The sequence below is a fragment of the Tupaia chinensis genome, unplaced genomic scaffold, assembly GCF_000334495.1.
Source record: "Tupaia chinensis unplaced genomic scaffold, TupChi_1.0 Scaffold000159_1, whole genome shotgun sequence".
Classification (NCBI taxonomy): Eukaryota; Metazoa; Chordata; class Mammalia; order Scandentia; family Tupaiidae; genus Tupaia; species Tupaia belangeri.
Window position 1 is genome coordinate 3,765,426 of NW_006159630.1, and position 12,935 is coordinate 3,778,360.

The 12,935-nt window shown below is 56.5% G+C and overlaps 1 protein-coding gene across 1 annotated transcript in view; it reads left to right on the forward strand.

Annotated features, from left to right (window-relative positions):
• DNAH17 (dynein axonemal heavy chain 17) overlaps positions 1 to 12,935 on the forward strand; it is a 125,888-nt gene that overhangs the window by 76,036 nt on the left and 36,917 nt on the right. Inside the window, 11 exon segments of the mRNA XM_014586747.2 lie at positions 862 to 1,144; positions 1,225 to 1,398; positions 1,598 to 1,808; positions 2,111 to 2,276; positions 4,085 to 4,187; positions 4,898 to 5,045; positions 5,417 to 5,508; positions 8,300 to 8,461; positions 8,930 to 9,094; positions 9,264 to 9,455; positions 11,924 to 12,190. Of these exon segments, the coding sequence (XP_014442233.1) occupies positions 862 to 1,144; positions 1,225 to 1,398; positions 1,598 to 1,808; positions 2,111 to 2,276; positions 4,085 to 4,187; positions 4,898 to 5,045; positions 5,417 to 5,508; positions 8,300 to 8,461; positions 8,930 to 9,094; positions 9,264 to 9,455; positions 11,924 to 12,190 (1,963 nt within the window).

Below are 12,935 nucleotides of genomic sequence, written 5' to 3' on the forward strand. Positions count from 1 at the left end.
GCACCTCATGATTGGTCCAAAAGCAACCAATCATAACCCACCGTTTACAACCAATCACGGCCCACCAGCGTGTATATAACCACGATGCCTGGCCCACAGTAGCCAGACGACCAGGAAGACGATACAGCTAACCAGGAAGACGATACAACTGACCAGGAAGACGACACAGCTGACCAGGAAGATGACACAAAAGACCAGGAAGACGACAGCAACCCTGGAGAGCCTGAAGAGCTGAAATACCACAGTCTCCAGACGACCCTGAAGAGTTGTAACTCTACATCGTCTCTGGACGACCCTGGAGAGCTGTGACACTGCGTTTCCATGCTGCTCACAATAGACGACGCGACCCTGAAGAGTTGTAACACTGTGTCGTCTCCGTGCTGTACCGTGCTGCCCACAATAAACAGACGACACTGAAGACACTGTGTCGTCTCCGTGCTGTAACACTACACCGCTTGTCCCGGCTCTCACTCCTTCACTCAGGAAACCTGTTCGACTGTCCCCCCCGGGTCGGGACACCGGCCCTCGTATTAGCTTTGGGGGGTGAGGGGGCAGCTGCTTCCCGGTGGTAGCAAGAACAGCTCTCTACTGCTCAAGGCCTCCCCAGCCCTACAGCTCACAGTCCCGGGAAAGAGCCCAGACCCCATGGCTTGGTGTCCTCATCCCACCGTTAGGGCCACAGCAGGCCCCACTGGTAGCCTTGTTTGGACCCATTGCCACATGAAGTGGTGAACTGAGCCACAGCCTCGCCTCCGTGGCCGCCCTACGAGAGGCACGTGGAGGGGTGGGAGGTGATTTCCAAGGGGGCAGGTGCCCGGAGGACATAGCACCAACACCCACACGGCATCCCGGCATCCCCAGGGTGGTGAGCAGCTGGATCGAAAGGCGCAAGGTGCAGTCCGAGAAGGCCAACCTGATGATCCTCTTCGACAAGTACCTGCCCACGTGCCTGGACAAGCTGCGCGTCGGGTTCAAGAAGATTACGCCCGTGCCCGAGATCACGGTCATCCAGACGATCCTGTACCTGCTCGAGTGCCTGCTCACCGAGAGGAACGCGCCGCCCGACTCCCCCAAGGACCTGTACGAGCTCTACTTCGTGTTCGCCTGCTTCTGGGCCTTTGGGGGCGCCATGTTCCAGGACCAGGTGAGGGCGCGGCCACCCCTGCCACCAGCGCAGCGCGGTCCCTGGCTGCCCTCTGCCCTTTTCTGTTCGATTCTTCGCAGCTCGTGGATTACCGAGTCGAGTTCAGCAAATGGTGGATCAATGAATTCAAAACCATCAAGTTCCCCTCGCAGGGGACCGTGTTCGACTACTACATCGACCCCGACACCAAGAAGTTCCTGCCCTGGACGGACAGGGTGCCCGCCTTTGAGCTGGATCCGGATGTCCCCCTGCAGGTGACTATCCCCGAGGGGGCGACTGTGGGCCGGCGACCTAGCCCAGGGGACGGAATGCCCCGGTGCAAATGGGTCCGACCCGAGGCCCTTTGACGAGACGTGCCGGCTAGGGACCCACGAGGCCTGCAGGGGTGGACAGGCGAGCTGGACGTAGTCTGCAGCCACGCCCGCCCCTCCCCTGCCCTCCGCCCTGCCCCAGGCCTCGCTGGTCCACACCACAGAAACCATCCGCATCCGGTACTTCATGGACCTGCTCATGGAGAAGTCGTGGCCGGTGATGCTGGTGGGCAACGCCGGGACCGGCAAGTCGGTGCTGATGGGCGACAAGCTGGAGAGCCTGCGCAGCACGGATGGCTACCTGGTGCAGGCCGTGCCCTTCAACTTCTACACCACCTCGGCCATGCTGCAGGGTCAGGCCCACCACCCCTGTCCTGCGGGCGCCACTGACGGCACCTCCCCTCCCCCACAGCTCCTAGGCAGGCGCGGGCATGCTCTGGCCAGCTGAGATGGCGGGGCCCACAGGGAGTTCTTCACCAACCTGGGGCCACCCGCGGGCTGCCGCTGCTCAGGGTTGGGGCCTCGATCTCAGTGGTGACCCCATTGTCTCTGATCCCCCCGGCCACCTGGGCCTGGTGGACTGGAAGCCCACCCCTCACAGACCCCTGCCCCTTCGGAGTCCTTCTGTCTGGGCCGACCACCCAGTCCTCTCTAGGGGTGCTTGAGAAGCCACTGGAGAAGAAGTCGGGGAGGAACTACGGGCCGCCAGGCACCAAGAAGCTGATCTATTTCATCGACGACATGAACATGCCCGAGGTGGACAAGTACGGCACCGTGGCCCCGCACACCCTCATCCGCCAGCACATGGACCACGGCCACTGGTGAGGCCAGAGGGCGGGCCGGGCAGGCCGAGGAGTGAGGAGGGGCTCCCAAGCACAGGGCCAGGGCCATGGGCAGCGCCTCAGGGCTGTTGGTGCAGAGCTTTGAGGGACTGAGGGGCCAGGCGGCCCGGCTGTCGGGACAGTCCTCCAGAAGGGTTGTGGGATACTGGATCAGGACCGCAGGGCAGAGCTGAGGGGAAGGCAAGGCCACAGGCCACGGAGCTGGAAGGGGCAGGCAACAGAGGGGAAGCTGGATGTGAAGGGCAACCCCGGTGGGGCTGCAAGGTCGTGGGCAGGGCAGGGCAACGGCGAGGCTAAAGCCCAGCATGTGCATCACCCACTCACAAACGGGCCAGGCAGCTATGGTCTAGAGGTCCCCACTGAGGGGGACGGAGAGACCTCCGCTGCCACTGGGGTGCCCGTCAGGTGCGGTTAGAGTGAAGGGGTGCTGGAGGAGACACTCCGTGGCCGGTGGGTACGGCCCCGCAGAGCGCAGACCTGTGAGCTGAGAAGAGGTGTGGGTGGGGAGGGACTCAAACTACACTGCAGAGAACCCTCGGGCAGCAGGACTACAGATCACTGCGCTTTGCATGAAAACCGAGTTTCGTTCAGCTTTTGGGTAAGAGATACCACAGACAAATGTAATCGTTCAAAAATGGGAGAAATAATTTGCAACGCCTAAAAGTGACTATAGACCAAAATCTGGGAGCTACAAGGGTCCCTGTCATCAGCAAGGGCAGTCACCTCCGACTCAAGGAAACCGTGATCGGGGACAATTCCCAACGGTAACAAGCACGCAAAGAGATGTACCAGTTCTTTTTTTGCTTTTTGTTTTTTTTTTTTTTTAAGAATCATTTAATTTTATTCATTCACTCATTTATTTTAATTTGACCAGAGAGGGGGGGAGGGGGAAAGTGAGAGAGCAAGCCACCAGGTCCAGGACTCAAACCATAATTAGCCACATGGCTCAAATTGTGGTTGGCCGTGTGGGAGTGTCCAGGGCCTTAACCACCAGGCTACCTGCTGGTCCCCAAATTCTTTATATCATTTAAGCTCATCTGAGCTCCTGGAACTTTTTCTTCTTTTTTTCTTTTTCTTTTTCTTTTTTTTTTTTTAAGTTTTGCTATACAGTGTATGTACTCACTGGAGAAAGAGACAGAGAGAGAGGGAAAGTAAGTCACTTCCCAGGGGGAGTGGACACACCACAATCCCTTCTCCATTCTTCTTTTGGGATTTTGGGCACACACAGACATGCACCCAGTGTGATTTTCATGCCTCTGGGTCCAGGACTTGAACATCAAGTCGGCCTTGTGGAATCCAGCCACCTTAACCTCCTAGCCCCCTGCTGGCATGCCCCTGCAAGTTTTATCAGCAGCTGACATCAAGGAGATTATTCAGCCTAGTTGACGACAGCCATTAGTCCTCCTGAGGACAACAGGGTGGCAGCCTTCGTGCACTGTGGTTCAGGTGGCCCGCCAAGTGTCCCCCGGGCACCTGCCCATTCTATCTTCACAATGACGCTTTGCCTGGTAGCAATCCAGAGGCACAGAGGACTTTGCCACTTAGCCCAGGTCCCGACTGGGCTCGGTGGGAGACCAGAACACCCACCCAGGCCTGCAGGCCAACCCTCTCCTCTGCCTCACATTTCAAAATTGCCCTTGAGAGTGTGAAGTCAGAGCGTCTGCTTCCCACAGCCTCCATATTTGCAGAGGCTTTCAACCACTTGCGGGGCTTGCTGGGGGCAGGGTGGCATGCGGGGACTGCTCCCCCCGCTGGCAGCCCAGCTCTAACGCCGACTCCCTCGCCAGGTACGACAGGCAGAAGCTGACGCTGAAGGACGTCCACAACTGCCAGTATGTGGCTTGCATGAACCCCACCTCTGGATCCTTCACCATTGACCCCAGACTTCAGGTTAGCAGCAGCCCAGCGCCCGGGTCGGCAAATGAGAAGAGACGATGCTGGCTTGGGGCGTCAGGGATGCAGGCCGTCATTCTCTGGAGAGACCCCTCATCTCCAGAGCATGTCGGGAAATCTGGGAGGTGGTGAGAGACTGGCCCTTCTTACACCTCCACGGGGCTGCCAGATTCCATATCCCACTTAAATCTGAATTTTAGATAGACGCCTGTTTTTTCAGTATAAGTATGTCCCAATATGTGGGATATATTCATTCTTATACTTTAAAAAAAGGTGGGCTGGCCCTGCAGCCTAACGGTCACAGTACCCAGATCTGACACGGCCGATCACGGTGTGAATCCCAGCCATGTGCGTGTGCAGCTGGGACCCACATACCGACGGGGTGGGATGGAGGAGAAGGGACTGCAGCACGACCACGCCCCTTGTATCTGTTGGTAATCTGAAGTTCTTACCCCGCATCCTGCTACATCTGCAGCCCCGCCCAGACACAGGGCACCGCTGCATGCTCTAAGCACATGGAGACGCAGGACTCCAACCCGGGCCCTCTCTGAGCCGCTCTCTTGCCTCTACCAAAGCTTTTCTCGAGCCCAGCCATGTCCAAAGGCCATGGGACAGCGAGGACAGGGCCTGGTCTCTCAGAAGGAGGCCCTGGCCACGAGCTGGCCCCCTGAGCTGCCTGACTGGAGCATGTGCTTGCCCCGAGGCAGCGCCACTTCTGCGTGTTTGCCGTGAGCTTCCCCGGCCAGGAGGCCCTCACCACCATCTACAGCACCATCCTGACGCAGCACCTGGCCTTCCGCTCCGTGTCCATGGTGGTGCAGCGGACGAGCAGCCAGCTGGTGGCCGCGGCCCTGGGTAAGCCAGCCAGCCTCATCCCTCTCCTGTCGGTAAAGCCTGCAGTTTCATGGGGTGATGGTGCCTTCTCTATTCCCCTGGCAAATATTTTATTTATATTTAAAATCGATATGTGTAAAACGACGCTGTGTTTCCACAGGAGATGTGGTGCAATGGGGTTGCTCGGGCCGCGGGGAGGGCTCGGAAGGTCGGCACAGAGACGGTTTCCTCCAGGGCTCCAGCGCTGAGCGCTTCCTCCCTCTCTGAAGAGCTGAGCAGATTTCTCACTTAAATTGTCGCCATTCCCTAGTCCATTTGCTTTAAAAACTAAGCGCTGCACTTCCTGGGGCCATTAGTGTACATGAGGATCGATGTGTCTTCTCCCATAACAGCCCTGCATCAGAAAGTCACGGCGACTTTTCTTCCCACGGCCATTAAGTTTCATTACATCTTCAACCTCAGGGACCTCTCCAACATTTTCCAGGTACTGCTCTTTTGGCTTATTCAGGCTGCCTGAGGGCTGAGCCCCGGATCCACAGATGCTCCGCTCTGCTGCTTCCAGGAGAGAGAGCAGAGTGAGCTGCGAACTGACGACGACGCTCCGATGAGATGACGGTGGCGGGGATGGCGATGGTGACGACGATTATGGTGGTGGTGATGGTGATAGTGAGGATGGTGATGATGGGAATGCTGGTGATGGTGATGGTGGTGATGGTGTGCTGATGGCAATGGTGACGATGGTGATGGTGGTGGTGACAGTAGTGACAGTAGTGATAGCGGTGATGGTGGTGATGGTAACAGTGATAATGATGGGGGTGATGGTGTGCTGATGGCAATGGTGATGACAGTGATGATGGTGCTGGTAATGGTGATAATGGTGGTGATAGTGGTGATGGTGCTAGTAACAGTGATGGTGGTGGTGATAGTGTGATGGCAATGGTGACAATGGTGATGGTGGTGGTGACAGCAGTGATAGTAGTAGTGGTGGTAACGGTGATGATGGTAGTGATAGTGTGATGGCAATGGTGACAATGACAGTGGTGGTGATGCCAGTGGTAATAGTGATGACGGTGGTGATGGCAATGGTAATGTCAATGATCATGGGATGATGATGGTAAACGCGATGACAGTGGTGGTAATGCTAGTGATACCGATGTAATGATGGTACTGATAGTGATGCTGGTGATGGCGATGGTGATGGTGCTTTTGGTAGTGGTGGTGACGATGGCGATAGTATCAATGATGGTGATAATGATGGTGACAACAGTGATAATGATGTTGATGGTGATGATGGCATTTTAGTCCGTTTTTGTTGCTATAACAGAAATACATAAAGCTGGGTGATTTTTAAAAATTATTTATTCTTATTTATTAATTCATTCATATATTTTAATTTTATCAGAGACAGACACAGAGAGACAGAGAAAGAGAGGGAAAGTGAGAAAGCAAGCCACCAGGTCCCAGGACTTGAACCATGGTCGACCATGTGGGAGTGTCCAGCGCCTTAACCACCACACCACCTGCTGGTCCCCAAAACTGGGTGATTTTTAAATAATAAAGGTTTGTTCAACTTATGGTTTTAGAGGTCCTGGGTTGAGGGTCATCTTGGTGGAACTCACTGCAAAGCCCTGAGGTAGCACTAGGCATTGCATGAAGGAAAGCAAGGAGTTAGGTCTGTCTGTGTCTGCTCTGGTCTCTCTCCTCATAAAGCTACCAGGATTCAATAGTGGGAGCTCCACTCTATTGACCTTATCTAATCTTCATCACCTTCCAGAGGCTCCACTTCTTAATACCATAATCATATTAGGTTCCACCCTCTTAATACCATTACTTTAGGAACCCGATATCAACACATGAATTGGGGGGACATATTCAAACCATAGCAGAGATGATGGTTATTATGATAGGGATAATGGCAGTGATAGTGATGATGGTGGGATGGGGATAACGATGGTGATGATGGGGATGAGGATAATGATGATGGTGGTGATGATGATGGGGATGGGGATGGTGGTGGTGGTGATGACAGGGATGATGGTGGGATGGGGATAATGATGGTGATGGTGATAGTGATGATGGTGGGATGGGGATAACGATGGTGATGATGGGGATGAGGATAATGATGATGGTGGTGATGATGATGGGGATGGGGATGGTGGGGGTGGGGATGACAGGGGTGGTGGTGGGGGGGGGACAGGGATGATGGTGGGATGGGGATAATGATGGTGATGGTGATAGTGATGATGGTGGGATGGGGATAACGATGGTGATGATGGGGATGAGGATAATGATGATGGTGGTGATGATGATGGGGATGGGGATGGTGGTGGTGGTGATGACAGGGATGATGGTGGGATGGGGATAATGATGGTGATGGTGATAGTGATGATGGTGGGATGGGGATAACGATGGTGATGATGGGGATGAGGATAATGATGATGGTGGTGATGATGATGGGGATGGGGATGGTGGTGGTGGTGATGACAGGGATGATGGTGGGATGGGGATAATGGTGGTGATGGTGATAGTGATGATGGGGATGGGGATGGTGGTGATGGTGATAGTGATGATGGTGGGGTGGGGATAGTGGTGGTGATGGTGATAGTGATGATGGTGGGGTGGGGATAGTGGTGGTGATGGTGATAGTGATGATGGGGATGGGGATGGTGGTGATGGTGATAGTGATGATGGTGGGGTGGGGATAGTGGTGGTGATGGTGATAGTGATGATGGTGGGATGGGGATAGTGGTGGTGATGGTGACAGGGATGATGGTGGGATGGGGATGGTGGTGATGGCAATAGTGATGATGGTGGGATGGGGATGATGGTGATGATAGTGTGATTGTGGGGAGGGAGAAGGTGATAATGACGGTGACAGTCATGGCGGCGGTGATGGACATAATGCTTTCTCACTTACTGACTGCTCATCCTGAGTCAGGGGTTGGGTTTAGCTACTTGCATTCTCATTTTTCCCTCCAAACAACACACAAGGTTGATGTCCACATGCCCATCTCACAGAGAAGGAATCTGAGGCCTAAGGATGCTAAGTTACACCTGTCTCCTCCCACGCTAGGTGTCGGCCCAAATGTCATGTGCTCACAGAGGCCACCTGCTCAGCCCACCCGCCCTCAGTAATCAGGTTCCCTGGCCCTGAGCAGGCACGCTCAGCAAGCTGAGCTACTCCCCGGGAGGGCCACTTTCTCATGTCCCCTGCATTGGCACTTGGCGTGCCCCATGCCCGAGCTGAAGGTGCTGCCCGTCCTGTGTCTGGGCAGGGACTGCTGTTCTCCACGGCAGAGGTTCTGAAAACCCCACTGGACCTCGTCCGTCTTTGGCTGCATGAAGCCGAACGAGTGTACGGTGACAAAATGGTTGACGAGAAAGACCAGGAAACCCTACAGAGGGTCACCGTTGCGTCTACCAAGAAATTTTTTGATGTAAGTTATGCCACGGAGCCCCAGGCTGAGCCCTGAAGGGCTCCTAGAGGGAACGGCGTCTGGAGCCAAGATGGCTCCAGCCTTCAGGGGGCTGAAGAGCCAGGGCGGTCTCCCATAGTGACCATGTCACATGTCTGTGGACCTGAGCGAGAGGGAGCTGACCGGGCAGCAGACAGGGCTGCTGCGGGTGGAAAAGCCTCGTCTGAGGCCACGTGCTCTGCCAGGTGTCCTGTGTGGCGTGTCCTTGGTGGGGGGCTTCTCTGGGCTCTGTTCGTTCCCAGTATGGCAGGGTTTGAGTCATTCACCATGGAACCCCAGGGGCTGTGGGGCCCAATATCGCAGTGACTTAGGCCCTGGAGACCTGACTCCTGGGGGCACCTTGGGCCACCTCAGCCAGGTCCTGGGACTGCTGTCATCCGGGCGTGCTCAGGGCCCACACCGCAGACGCACGGCATTTCTTATCCCCAGGACATCGGTGAGGAACTCTTATTCGCCAGGCCCAACATCTTCTGCCACTTCGTTCAAGGGATCGGTGACCCCAAGTACTTCCCAGCAACCGACATGGCGCACCTGAACAAGCTGCTGGCGGACGTCCTGGACAGCTACAACGAAGTCAACGCGGTCATGAACTTGGCGAGTGGCGCTCTGGGGTGGCGAGGCCAGGGGTGCCCAGTTCACAGCTTTCCTCCTCTCCTGTCTCGTTCTCGACATCCGGAGGGCGCCGCCTGCTGGGGGCCGTGGCTTCTGTGCAGCTGGTGGGGTTCCAGGAGCCCAGGGTGATGAGCGTCCCCCGGCCCCCCAGGTGCTGTTCGAGGACGCAGTGGCTCACATCTGCAGGATCAACCGCATCCTGGAGTCTCCCCGCGGGAACGCCCTGCTGGTGGGGGTAGGCGGCAGTGGCAAGCAGAGCCTGTCGCGCCTGGCGGCCTTCATCAGTGCCCTGGACGTGTTCCAGATCACCCTCAAGAAGGGCTACGGGATCCCAGACCTCAAGGTGAGAGATTACCTTTCTTTGGTTTTGTTTAGTTTTGTTTTTGGAGAGATTTTTGCTATAGGGCACATGCGCTCACTGGAAAGAGAGAGAGACATAGAGACAAAAAACAATAAATCAGCCCCCGGGGGGGACAGCCATGCCTCAATCCCTTCTCCTCCATTCTCCTCTCGGGATCTTGGGCACGCACACACACACACCCAGTGTGAGTTTAAGCCACTGGGTCCGGCACTCAAACCGTGATCGACCACATGGGAGTCCAGCGATATAGCCATTATGCCAACTGCTGGTCCCCCTTTCAATCCATTCTCCTGTGGCGAGGGAAAGCAGAGAGAAATCTGCTCCCCCTTCCAGAACGAAGCCGACCAGCACAGAGAATGCGACTGTCACCAGCAGCCCTGTCTGCAGGGCTTGGTCTTGGGAAATGAAGGCCAGGGCCGCCCCATAGTGCAGTGGTTACGTGCCATGCATAGAGAGCTGGATCCTCAACCAACCATGGTTCGAATCCCAGCCCTGGCAGCTTGAAAAGCACCCTAGGCGTGCGGGTGCATGCAGGAAATGCTGACGGACAGAGAAATGGAGACGGGACTGCAGTGTGACCTCCATCGCAGGGTGCTTCTCGCTCGCTGGTGGTGCACACGCCCTCTGAAAATTAACTGGGAAAAAAGGAAAGGCCAGAGGGTGTCTCTGCCAGTGCACAGCCCACATGGCTGAGGCAGAAAGAGCCATGGATGGGAGTTTGAAAGTCAGCACCAACCATAGCGCCAAAGGGTTCAAATTCTCACCCCTCCGGATTGCCCCCAGGTCTCCCAGCTGAAGCCTTCACAGCTGTTGCTGGGTGTCTTGCTTCATGCCCGAGGGCCGGAAGGGCTGCGTTTCAAAATAATTAAACAAACATGAGTGTAAACAGGGTCTCCTGTGCCCAGAGCTGCTGGGAGGCTTTTTATCGATTTCTTGTTCCCAAAATTTACTTTCCCTGAGAACCATGTGCTAGCCAAACACGGTTAGTCCAGAGCGGGTCGGCGTAATGCTTGAAATTAAGCCTGGAATTGCTTTGACCACACTACCCAGACACGTCTCCCTGTGTTAGTGCTGAATCCTGATGACGTCAGCTCCAGGGCGCCCTCGGGGCCTTCCCACAGCACGAGGTGCAGCTGCTGGCCCAGTGCTTTAGTGGGGAGGGCAGGAGCCTGCCAGGACTCAGGGCCCTGGGATGCAGGGGCAGGAGAGGTGCAGGCAGGGGTGCCAGCGGAGGCCCTGGGAGGACAGTGCAGCAGAGACAGCAGCCTAGGGAGAGCCTCTTGTTTCTGGGTATCATTGTCCCCCCTTCCCAGTGTGGTCTCCTTGTCTTTTTAGACAGGGTCTTGCCACACCACGATCCTTCTGCCTCACCCTCCCAAGAGGTTGGGGTCACAGGTGCATGCCCTGCACGGAGGCTTCAGGGTGGAAGTCAGGCCTCCATGTGCTCCCGCCCCGCAGAGCTGGAACCCAGCGTCTTAGAGCATCCAGACGGTGCCCTCTACGTTCTCTATGAAGGGACTGGCCAGCTGTTTTAAAAATCCTAATGTTAAGGGGAGGTCGTCCAGTGCCACCCCATGGTGTGATGGTTTAGGCTCTGATCACATATGGTAGAGTGTGTGGTTCGAGTCCCAGACCCAGTGGCTTAAAACACCCAGCACAGTGCATATGTGCCCAAAATCCCGAGGAGAATGGAGAAGGGATTGTGGTGTGGCCACCCTACTGGGGGTGATTTTTCACTCAGTCTCTCTCTCTATCCCTCCGGTGAGCGCATGTGCCCTATGGCAAAAACTAAAAAAATAGAAGGAAAGGGTGTCCTAGGCTAGGCTCACACTCACAAGGGCATAGCGCTCCGCCCTGTCCCCATGACGGTGTGGCCCTGGTGCCGAGACCTAGGGCCAGTCACAGGTGTTCTGTCCTGACAGTGTCATTTCCGTATCGGCAAGACAGGGAGTCGCAAAAGCTGCGGAATCTGACACTCGCTTTTGACCTTGGTAACACCCCAGCCACCTCCAAAGTAGGAGCCTTGGGGATAAGTTCTCCCTGAACAGACTCGGGGAGTGGGCGTGCTGCCGAAGGGCAGGAATGAGCCCTCAGGGTGCCCATACGTACATCTTTTTAAACATTTTTTTCATTTCATTTTATTCGTTATTATTATTCAATTTGATCAGAGAGAGAGAGAGAAAGCTAGCTGCCAGGTCTGGGACTTAAAATGTGGTCGGCCGTGTGGGAGTCCAGGGCCTTAACCTGCACGCCACCTGCTGGCCCCAGGACATTCTTATAGTGACCTACTCCTACTGAGTGTGGGATAGACTGTGTTCTGTGTGTCCCTCACATGCCAACGGACACAGGTGAGCCTCCTGCGGATCCTGCCCTTCCCTGCAAGGCAGGCCCCAGGCGTCCTGCCCAGGGGCTCCAGGGGCACCTCCGAAGCGTGCCCTCGTTCGTTCCAGATGGACCTGAACGCTCAGTACATCAAGGCCGCCGTGAAGAACGTGCCATCGGTGTTCCTGATGACAGACTCGCAGGTGGCCGAGGAGCAGTTCCTGGTGCTGATCAATGACCTGCTGGCCTCGGGGGAGATCCCCGGGCTGTTCATGGACGACGAGGTGGAGAACATCATCGCCTCCATGCGGCCGCAGGTGAAGTCCCTCGGCATGACCGACACCCGGGAGGCCTGCTGGAAGTTCTTCATCGAGAAAGTGCGCAGGCAGCTGAAGGTAGTCTCCCCACAGCCCAGCGCGGCAGCCACCTCGGGGCGCGGGTCTTTGCTCTGCGGAGCTGGGGCTGCTCCACCCAGGAGGCCGAGAGGGGTGGGAAGGGGGTGCTGAGGCTGCCTGGTGGACCAGGGACAGACGATTTCCCGGGGGCTGCTGGGGTACCTCGGAGCTACCCCCGTGCACACACAGCGTGCTTTGACCTCTGGCCTCACCCCCAGGGATCTAGGCTGAACGGCCCTGGGAGGACCGCGCCCTCGGCTCCATGGGTCCCATCCTCTCCAGAGGTACTCACGCAGCTGCCCAGCAGCCGTGGCTCTGCCCACGGGAAGGCCGACCTTACAGCTCTCTGAGCACCTGCTAGCAGTCATGTCACCCTGCATGGTGCCAGTAGAGCGAGCATCTCCAACTCCCTGCAGTGCGCCGTCCAGTCCAGTCACCCGGCATCCATAGCCGGTGTCCCCTGCCCCTGGCTCCTCCTGGGTGCGGCCCGCCAGCACCGGGGCTGTCTCTCATGGTAGCTGCGAAGGCCTTCTTGAGGCAGGGCCACTTCCAGTGACCACCCACTGCATCCAGGAGAGAGGGACAGAGACAAGGGCCTGGGGGCTGAGGCTCCACGAGCAGGAGAGCCCGTCCAGCAGGAGGCCCAGAGCCCGTCCCTGCACAGTCTCTGGCTGGCATCCCTGTTGGGGACTCGGCCAGCATCCTTCAGGGCCTAGAGGAGGCTCTGCGTCTCTGGGACATTCCT